Source organism: Populus trichocarpa, chromosome 6 (assembly GCF_000002775.5).
Source record: "Populus trichocarpa isolate Nisqually-1 chromosome 6, P.trichocarpa_v4.1, whole genome shotgun sequence".
NCBI lineage: Eukaryota > Viridiplantae > Streptophyta > Magnoliopsida > Malpighiales > Salicaceae > Populus > Populus trichocarpa.
The window spans coordinates 18,132,090-18,142,929 of NC_037290.2; the positions used below are offsets into that span (position 1 = coordinate 18,132,090).

Here is a 10,840-nt window from a genome sequence, read left to right on the forward strand (position 1 = left end):
TGAGGTTGTATCTAGATTTTGAGCAACTAAGTTATATCTCCCTATTGTTTTTGAAAGTTAGTCTGATATTATAAAGACAACATCTCCCAACAATCCAATAATTCATTAACATTTGGCATTCGATCATCAAGCTTCATTTACTCTGGTAGTTTTAACATGTTTGAACATCTCATACTTCTTATAAGGTTCAATAGAGAAATAATAGGATTAACACAAGCATTATGAAGATGACATGTCATGATATCTTTTGAATTACATCTCTATCTTTTAAACTTTTTAATAAAAGCAATAATTTTACTCCATGTCTCTAATGTCTCTAACAAAAATCCCCTTTAAAATCTCTAAATGTCTCTCTATAAAAATCTTCACGGCAAGATGTTCATGTCTCCAAACGTGTTTCTATTAAATCTTTATATGTGTCTCCAAAAAAATTTAAAGATCCTTCTCTAGGCCTTCGTGACCATTTATATTTAAAATGATCAAGGATCCTTCTCCAATCTTTGTGATTATTGATAAGACCTTTCCAGTTAAAACATGTTCCTGAAAACATACATTGATCCCTCTTATACTCATTTTTGTTTTTAGACTATCTCTCTTGATAAGCAACACAATTGAAACTCTCTTATCTTTTATAAGAACATTAATAAAAAGCCATCTACAAGTATGGCCAAAATGGAAGACATTCAAACGTATTAAAAAAGGTAACATTTTTATGATCACAAAATTATAATTTATACTATAAATGTTTTTCTCTTATGCTTTTTCTACTTAAGTTTTTCAAACATGTTTGACTTAAGAAGGCAAATGATGGCGTGTATTAAAAAAAATAAATTTGCAGTGCATTTGGGCTAGTGCTCAAACATACTACATTATTATTATTATTTTTTCTCTTCTATGTTTTGAACTCAAAAAATTATTTTGCCTCAAACTAGTAGCATGAAAAATTCTCAACTCCTACCACCTCAATGTATTATTTTTAGTTTCAAGGAGTAAGAACGTGGGCCACACACTATCTATGCACTATGCATATAATACTTTTTATGATTCCCTGCATATTCTTCGTAAATACATATGTTTATGTAAGGTTAGCACCATCTTTTTTGCAACTAGCTAGTAGTTGAATGCTTTAAATGCAACAATACATTCAATGAGATATGTTCGATGCATGTGGTCCTTCTCATTATGATGCCCCAATGTTGTATGTTACTTCTTTTAGTGTGTTTTTTTATTTTTTTGAAATGAGCAGGAATTAGGGATTATGATGGGATTGATGTTTGGTTACTTTAGCCAATTTCATATCATTAACCATGGAATTAAAAAAAACTTGGGGCATTTTTATGTTTCATTATAGTGTTCATACACATAAATTATTATTTATTATGTTATTTATTGGACGTGTCTTCTTACAATTTGGTATTTATAGTTTTCAGATTTTACATTTTAGTTATCAAACTTTATTTCTATCACATTTTAGTTTCTCATAGTTAAAGGAGGAGAGACGGGCATTGTAGAGGGAGGGGAGAGATAAACCTTTTGAGCATCCATATTTTGGCCACAAAAAATGCCAATATTGGTGTTACCAAGTTCATCTCGAAGATAAAAATCTAATGAAAGTGGTTTGAATCTTAAAATTATGTCTAAAAAGTAGATTAAAATCTAAAAAAATTAATTTAATTTAATTTTGAATTTTAATACTAATTAGAGTGTGTGGGATTCAAAATGGACTATAGAGGTTTCTATGATATGTTTTTGGTGTTTTTATATTAAAATAAATTGAAAATCTGGTGTTGAAAGTTAAAAAACTTGGACCTTATATTTCAGTTAAAGGTAGTTAGAAAATATCACATAAAGATTATCAACTTATTTTCACATATATTCACATAAAATTATCAAAATATTATTTTTTTGTTGTTTTTTTTATTGAAACTTACTTTTTAAATTATGATAATTTTTTATTTAAAAAACCATGATATGAATACAAAAGTTTTTTTTTAAAAAAAAAATAGAAGAAGAACAAGAAATATATAAATAAAAAGAGAGAATTTTGACTACAAAATTTTTTGGAAAACATTCATTAAAAAAAATAAAGTTATTTGCCCCCGACACATAGATATCTAGCTAGTTTCTTTAAAAAAATATTATTATGTTACATGTTAAAGATATGTTGTTCATCATTTTATCATGAAAATAACTTAACCTTCATAAATTTTCTGTGTAAATAAAGTAAAATGAAATAAATACATAGAACTAAATTCTATATTCATAGACTGAAAAAAAAAAAAACCACAACCTAACGCAAACAATTAGACAAGTATATGGTCAAAAGAAAAATACCTACCGTATTCATTAAGAAATCACCCTTCAAACTGGCAACGCCCTCCCATTTGAAACAGACAAAGGAGCCCTATTGCTGTTCGTTTTACCCCATTTTTTTTTTGGCAGAACAATAATGATCAAGATAAAAAAAAAGTTAATACTATAATATAGATAACCAAGTCCTTGTTAATTGAAATCCAGTTCGATGAGTAACCTGCGATACTTTCAATTTACTCGCATAGTGTTCCAATGTTTTGGTCCACCCTATCATCTTCCAGGCAACAAGCAACAAAAATTTAAGTGTCCTGTAATGTAAGACATGATGAAGCAATAATATCAATGCGATTCATTTGTAGATATTGCTGATTCTCTTCCAAATTTACAGCCCAATAATCACTGCCAACCAAAATTATGGACAAAACGGCAGGAAAAATAATCATCATAGGTTAATAAGGAAATTAGCACCCAGTTCCTGTAGTTACATACTGATTGAGCGCAGATAACCAAGACTTTCTGCGCTCTGGGTTGGAGGTTGATCGTCTAATTCTTGATCTCGAACACCTGACTTCACGTTCACGCGGGTTCAGATCAATTGTACATGGAACTAAAGGAGTTGTATCTGAAGCTCCCATGCAACGGCTAGCATTGAAATTCATAGATGGGAACTTTTGGCAACTTAAAGAACGGAATGAAGATGGAGGGGAAATTTTGGTGCACTGGAAATCAGGCTTGCGAAGTGGGGTTGTCATTGAAGGGAAATCTGGTTCTTCACCCGTACATGTACAAAATGATAGAGATAAACTTGTTCTGGCAATAGCTTTAACCACTGGCTTTGTTCCTGGAAGCTTGACAAATGAAACTATGCCATGCCGGCAGAGAGGGCAGGCAACCGACCCCGTTGGACCTTGAGCAACAGTTGAGATACAGATTGTAGAGCAGAGATATAAAGCACATCTTGTGCAGAATTCATGTCCACAGCCTGCACAACATATTGTTTTATAAATGACAGGATTATTCAGTTGAAGCACACAAGGAGCTGACTGAGAATATATAGTTTGGCATCAGTTACAGGTTCAGATTTCAGCTATTATTTTGGTGACATAAAATACACAAACTTCATGAGCTTGTCAAAAATCACATAACTATTTGGAACTACTCCAAACAGGAAGACTTTCGTGGAATTAAAAAAAATGTAATTTGTAAAGATCAATAGATAAAAGCAATGGAACCCATGAAAGGTGTTTACAAGTACCAAGGAAAAAGCCACCTGAATGGCCATGTTATACATGAAATACTGCACTGATTATTGAATGGCATGCAATGATATCACACCAGGATTGAAAAAAAAAAAGTGAGTATGCTATTAAAACATGTCATACTCAAGACTTTTCTGTTACCTGGAAAATGACATTCCTTGTAGATGCTTTACGGGATGAATTGTACATGCTGAGTTTTAATAGCCATGCATATAAATTTTGTTTTCTTTCCCATAGATTTTAGTTGATTGTCATAGTGATTCTCTAGTTATATACCTATAGCCTCAATAAATTTAATCCTAACAACCACCAATAACATACATGAACGTAACAGACCACCCCTATCTCTATCTGCCACTACTGCTCTATAATATCGCACCCGAACATCACTCTTTACTAAGCCTAAAAATAGCACCAAGCATCCAACTCTCACCACCACTTGGGTGAATCCAGAAACACAACCCTGGAAAAGTGAGGTGATGGTCCTAAAGGTTGAAATGACAGTTTGATTTGCTTGCTCTTCATAAAAATAATACCCATGAAAATTCTGGAGGTTTGGTGCGTAAAATGATTATTCAGTTCCATATTCATCTATTTATGTGTGAGACAAAAAGCCTACATTTATGTTGATGAAACACATAAATGAGGGAGTGAAACTAAGAGAAAAAATTTTAAGATTCCATGTTTCCATCTTTTGGTGACAAAACTGAAAAAAATTAAGAGTGAATAAATAAAATTCGACCAAAAAATGAAGTTCTACCCTCCAGATTTTCTTGATGAAGTGATAGCTCTTGGGTCTCAAACCCACAGCATTTACTTTGCAAGCCAAAGAACGTCTGTCATTTGCTCTAGACAATAGCTTCCAGAAGAGGTATAGACAACAAGCTACATGATCAATTTACCCCATTGTTTTCCATAATTTTACTTTCACAATTTCAGTTTGACAATATTAGTTCCATAAAATTTAAAGCAAGCAATAAAGAACATAATAGAAAAGTGGAAACCATTAGCAATTGTTAGTAACATACCTTCTGCCGCAACTGTGCATTTTGTTTCCAGACAAACAACACATGTATCATCACATGTAGGTAGGGAATCATTGTTCCTCCATCCACATTCTCTGCAAATGATCCCAACAAAGGATAGCTTATCATTCCATGATTATGGAATTAACCATTTTGCTTGGAAACAAACCATTAGTTGACATAAATGTAAATGAGACGCCTAGCCTCAAAATGACCATGAAGAAAACTTCATGGTATATGCGATTTCTTACATGGAACTCAATCTGAACTAGAAGAGTTCCACAACACGTGTTGTGGTTTAACATCATGTGCAAAAGTATTATCCTTTAGCGCTTCTAGGGGTCCACATTTTTGCAAAAGTCACCCTCATAGCAGTTACTAATTTGGAACTTCATTGAAAGCCATATTATCAGCCAGGCAAGATGTTATCACACAAAAAGAGACTAAAAGTGAAACATAGTTTCCCAGGAAGTTTTGGAAGACCTTGTAGTTTAGACACAAGTGTAAGATTCAAGGGCTATTATACTTCGAGGAAGCAAGTCACAGAATATAGCATATGTCAATGCATTACTGTAAAGTTTGCAACAAAATATGACAAACTGTATTTACCTGGCAATTTTGACAATGCTCATAAAGGGAATAGATACATATGGAGAAGGACATATTTGAGACTGGTTTTCTTGCTGTGTGGTAAGAATCACCTCAAGTTCATTTCTGTGCCATGAACGAGCAACCATCAGAGGAGTCCACCTTGAACAAAACAAAAGAAAACCAGAGGTAAGTCAACACAATGATATGGTTTATCTCACCAGAATCAATACAATAATGGGGCAAATGAACATCCAACAGTACAGAACATTTGCTAATCCCTGCCTTTTAAAGTACAGATTCATTATTGAAATGACTTAATTCCAAAATGGAATGATTCGAATGCCAGATTTTACTGATCTTAAAAACTAATTATGTTACGCTTGAGATGTATTTTAATGTCAGCATGTGGACTTTATATTAAGTAGAGATCAATCAAAGATTCTGATCTTACTATTAGTGAAAATCATCATTATTTCCCAAGGTCATGTAAATATAATGCAACACAAGGCACATAGGTGTATAAGGTGAAGCAACCAATAAATTCTTCTTAAGAGTGCTCATCCTCACATGACTGACATTGGCAAAGCGCAGGCTACATTCTAACAGCGGTTATCATTTTGCAAAGAACACGTGAGTAGAGGAAGTCCCAAGGGAAATTACATTAAAAGGGGAGGACCCAGAAAAGGTTGATTATCCTAACATATTCCAAAGAAACAATTTACCCAGAAGCCAAAGTATACTCCGTGAAATTTCTAAAATATTTCCCTTCTTCATTAGTAAAGATGTTATTGATTTAAACTCATTAATAGGCACTTTTCATATTTTAGTTTTAGTAAGGGTTTCAAGGAACAAAGGAAGGGGAAAGCAGTATATTACAACGTCTGAAATTCATTTAGTCAGCACCCGATGTCACATTGACATCAGTGTCAACTCTTCCATGGTCACATTAGTCTGCCCTGAGATTTTTCAGTTTTATGACCATTAAATTCTTATCCTATATAATCTCAATGCCAATTTGTTAAGATGGTTTTATTTGAAAGACATGCCCAATGGTTTCCAACCCAAAATCATTACATCCTAAACCAATTAAAAAATCCTGAATTCTGCTCCCCACCCTACTCTCTAGGCACAAACACTATGTAAGTGGGCTGAACAAAATAGCATCCGGTAAAGGAAAACATTTTAACTGTTTGGATTTTTTATACCTAGTTGAAAAGAAGTAAAAAGTATCATTGCTGCAAGATGCAAAGAGATTCCACTTGCAAATCACTGTATTATTATGTATATTGAACATATGGGAGAACTAAAGATGTTAGAAGCATACCCTTTTGCATTTTCAGCAGTCAAACTGGCACCCCTGGCAATCAAAATCTGAATCACAACACATATGAACATGATAAAGATTCAGCATACACGTAACTCATTTTCGGTTTCACAATTTTCTTCTTGGATTGTAAACATACTTGACAACATTGAGGATTTCCACCACATGCAGCATAGTGAAGAGCCGTGCTTCCAGCACCTGGAAAGTGACAACAGGGGATACACATTTAAATAGATGGTATTGAAAGCTAAACAATTCAGCTCAGAATAATGGTGTGCCATTGGTATTCACTCCGTGCCTATATTTTTTACAACACTATGAGAGACCTACCTGTTCTGTAAATAGGTCTTATCCAAAACAGTAGGACCTAGCCTTCCAGATCTACAGTACAATAGGGTATTGATAACCAAATGATGTCATTAAATTAGGATTTTAGTGATGCAACTAAAATTGAGCTATTTCTCTCTCCAGAGAGTAAGAAAATGTTCAATGAGACTTTCCCTTAATCAAGCTTTAACATCTTCTGTCTGATCTATGTCACAAAGTTGCCATATGAGACAATCTTTATCATCTAAATACAACAACAAAAAAGGCAATAAAATGTATGATTTGATTAATACTGAGGTTGTTAAGATTTGATTATTCATTAGGAATGGTGGGGGTCTAGAAAATCTATCATAAAAACACATGATTTTACAAACAATGTGAAATTAGTTTTGAATAAATGTGACTTTCAAATAATAGTATCTTTATACATAATGTTCTGATTATTATAATAAATCACTAGCATAGTTGCTAACCATGTTTAATATTCATGATGTTAGAGAACATTTGAAATTGTAATAATGCTATAACCTGTAACAGCATTGGCTCTCACCACAACACAATAAAAAAAACCAGGTAGAAAACACAAACATAAAACAGTACTTCCTCAGTGTTCTAACTTTCCTAATAAAGTTACTGGGACTTAGAAGCTATCAAGAGGCTTCAAGTATGTCAAATTCATAAGCTATCAATGTCAAGATAGACAAAGAAGAAGAGTGTAAGAAAAAAGTGAGAGACTTGCTTGGAAGGGAAGAAAAAAGATATGAAGCTTCATTTCTTTTTTCCTATAAAAGAAAAACCCTAAACCAGTTTTTAAAGAAAAAAAAAATAACAATTCAGATCTCAATGAAGACATGCAAAGTCAAAACTTTGCAAAAATCTTTTCAAATTTCGAGACTTCCCAGATGAAACTGAAGAATTTCCAAAACTTGTTGGAATTGGAACTCACAAAAAGAGCATCTAACACCCTTTTGCTGGGTCAATAGGTCCAAAACAAGGTTTTAGCTGAGATGACCAATTGACTTGATCATTTCTGGATAGTGAAACCATAGAATTCCACAAGTTGATTTGCCAATTTGATAACCATGTCAATTAGTATATTTCAATTTGGATACAAATAACTCAATTCCTCTGTATACTGGTTTCACTGAGTGTTGCCACAGTGATCTGAAAACAAATTGATTAAATGACCTCCATTTTAAGAAATGTCATAGTCTCCTTGTGAGAAACTGAGCAGGAGAAATTAATTAGCATTGATGGCAAAGGTAGAGAATGGCATCACTGTTTAAGTTGTGAACTAAAAAAATGCCATTGCTATTCAACTAAAATTAACAGCTAGTTGGCCTAAGTGATCATCAGTTAAGGTAAAACGAGGATTCACCAATTAAATCGATAGTAGTTCCATCTTCCACAGTGACCTCATAAGCTGAAGCTCCCAAGTCCAAGAGTAACAGTACACTTTCAACATGCCCATTCAGTGCTGCCATATGCAAAGCAGTAATGCCTCCATCAGCAGGTCTATTGATAACCTCGCGAAGAGCACTGGTGCAAACAAATGGCACAACTCAGCAAATAAAATCATAATAATGGAAAAGAGATTGTAGAAGTGCGAAGGGAGCTCATAGTTACCTTCCATCAAACTCGGAGATGGATCCATTGTCCCTTGAGCCTTTACTCAATATATCCCAACAATCAGCAATGCTGGGTATGTAGTCTGCAAGGAGGAGGCGTATACATCGAGAATGACCATTCAAAGCAGCTAAATGAAGTGCAGTACCCCCATTAAGATAATCTGCTCTGTGAATCTAAAATCCAATACTCCACAAATGTCACATTCCTAGTTCCCAAATCTTGTAAGCTATTCATGGTTAATCAAACAAGTTCCAGTTGACTTGAAAGTAAACTACATACATTGGCTTTAAAAAGCATCAAAGTCAGCACAACCTCCCAGTGACCATGTTGACCAGCTTGCATCAAAGCAGTCTATGCACACAAATTAAAAAGAACGCGATATTTTATTATTTCATAGAGAAGCTAACCTGTCTAGAAGTTTCTCAAAATACCTAAAAGCTATATGAATGATTGGTTCAAGTAAATAAAAGCTAAAATAACGAACAAATAAACCTGGAACCTTCATTGAAGTACGATGAAATTACCTGACCACGATAATTCCTCAGATTGATATCAACTCCGGACTCAAGTAAGAGAGAAACTATCTAAAAACAGGTAAAATCACCGTCACCACAACAGAAAGACTCGAATAATTGCACAATATAAAAGATATAACTAGAAAATACCTCATGGTGACCCTGAGCTGCAGAGTAGTGGAGTGGAGAATTTCGAACACCAAACGTTGAGTACCTTGCAAGCCTTGGATTGTATTCTAATAAGGCCTTGGCTTCTTGAATATCCCCATCTCTTGCAGCCGAAACCAAACGCTCTCCAGAAGCAGAACAACCAAATGAATTGCCAATGATGCTAAAGAATTTCATGATTTGTGGAAGAATCAAGATTGTTTTTTCTAGCTCGAATACATCTCCCTTGATCTTAATCAAATCAAACAGTAAAAGAGAACTTTTCTATCCTCAACCCCCAAACTATTTACAACCCTCGTATAAACATGATATAACATAAACAACAGGGGGGGAATTCCTTGTAACTATCCAACTAACAACAATCCAAAACTCGAAAATAAATCAAAGAATTGGTTGCAACAGTCATTATCTCATTGACCATTTCATAATACCTCTGGTGAATTTTGAGAGAGAGATTAGAAAAGGACTGCTGTCGACATCCAAATCCCAAATGAAAGAATTAAAAAGGAGTCTCTTCAACTACTCGCTCGAGGAAAAAAAAAACACAAGAAGATGAATGTGACACTTCATAGGTTAGTTAAAGATCTCGTGAATTTCGAGAAACCAATCCAATAATACGATAATGAATTCCCAAATCAATTTCCAACAACATCGTATTTACTTCACCAGGATGAACACTACAACCTTCAAGCTACCCAGTTCTCCTTCAAATATCAAAATTCCCTGAAAAACACAAATCTCCAATGCCCCAATTCCAAAAAGGTTGAAGATTTCAAAAACTCATCTATTAATTTGGCTCAAAGAAACAAACTTTACAAAAGAACATAAAAAAAGCCCCAATATTAACAACAAATCCCAAATTCCACTCAAAAAATCAAAACCCAGATCAAATATCTCCCTTAATGAAGAGATAAAGATAATACAAGAAGAAAAGGTAAGCGATCAAGATTAGAAAAGAATTGACAAATAAAAAATACTTAAAATAGGAAAAATTGAAAACTGGACGAGATAAGAAATAGAAGTGGGGGAAGACAGCACCTTTTAGCTACAAACTTTAACCAACAAAATAAAAGAAAGAACGAGCAAACGTGCATGAAAGGCGTGTCTCCCATCATTGGATATTCTTTCTTTCTTGGCCAGTCAACTTTCGTTTCATGCTTTGCTCTCTATTTATTGTGGGGCAATATAAAAAAGTCAGCTCTTACTATGCGGTTATATTTGTTATCTTCTTTGCGATAATTTGTTGTTAAAAAATTATCATTAACATAATTTATATGATAATTTTAAATTTTTTTATTAAAATTTAATATAATTTATATATTTTAGATTGTTTTGATATGCTTAAAAATAATTTTTAAAAAATAAAAAAATATCATTAACATGCATTTCGGCACGAAAAATTATTTGAAAAGCAACTACTATCACACTACGAAGCACTCTCAAATCTTATAAGATATATTCTCAAAAAAAAATATCAGAAAATGAATCCAAAATATAAATAAGCATAGTAATGTTTTAGATTTTGGAAATCACAAAACGATTGGATTTTTTCATGGAAAATAATTTTTCGTCCAAAATTATCTATAGCAAGTAAATTTTGAGCAAGTTAGATGTTGAAAGGATGCATAAGAAGCAAAAGAAATGTAGCGTTTAGCACATGTGTGTTTTCATTAGATGAATAGATTCAAA

At 33.3% G+C, this 10,840-nt stretch overlaps 1 protein-coding gene across 3 annotated transcripts; it reads right to left on the bottom strand.

Annotated features, from left to right (window-relative positions):
• Nucleotides 1–2,639: 2,639 nt before the first annotated feature.
• Nucleotides 2,640–10,346, bottom strand: LOC7485281 (probable E3 ubiquitin-protein ligase XBOS32). 3 transcript variants are annotated; one of them, XM_052454108.1, is made up of 10 exons: nucleotides 9,134–10,346; nucleotides 8,993–9,052; nucleotides 8,748–8,819; nucleotides 8,466–8,641; nucleotides 8,218–8,378; nucleotides 6,652–6,710; nucleotides 6,513–6,559; nucleotides 5,207–5,311; nucleotides 4,601–4,692; nucleotides 2,640–3,295 (listed from the first exon to the last, which is right to left on the bottom strand). In XM_052454108.1, exons 1-10 carry the CDS (start codon nucleotides 9,326–9,328, stop codon nucleotides 2,775–2,777), a joined length of 1,488 nt encoding a protein of 495 aa, XP_052310068.1. In that variant the 5' UTR covers nucleotides 9,329–10,346; the 3' UTR covers nucleotides 2,640–2,774. The 3 variants fall into 3 exon arrangements, with proteins under 3 accessions (XP_052310068.1, XP_002308433.1, XP_024460196.1); XM_002308397.4 differs by having other exon boundaries at nucleotides 5,207–5,347; nucleotides 9,134–10,345; XM_024604428.2 differs by lacking the exon at nucleotides 8,748–8,819 and having other exon boundaries at nucleotides 5,207–5,347; nucleotides 9,134–10,345.
• Between the last annotated feature and the right edge of the window lie 494 nt (nucleotides 10,347–10,840).

What these genes read in the sequence shown, in the direction of transcription:
- LOC7485281 (XM_002308397.4), bottom strand. Translation starts at nt 9,328, where the DNA reads ATGAAATTCTTTAGCATCATTGGCAATTCATTTGGTTGTTCTGCTTCT. An exon ending in CAGCTCAGGGTCACCATGAG is followed by an intron (nt 9,053 to 9,133) that starts GTATTTTCTAGT and finishes ACCTGTTTTTAG; the next exon opens with ATAGTTTCTCTCTTACTTGA. An exon ending in AACTACTATCGATTTAATTG is followed by an intron (nt 6,711 to 8,217) that starts GTGAATCCTCGT and finishes GTCACTTTCCAG; the next exon opens with GTGCTGGAAGCACGGCTCTT.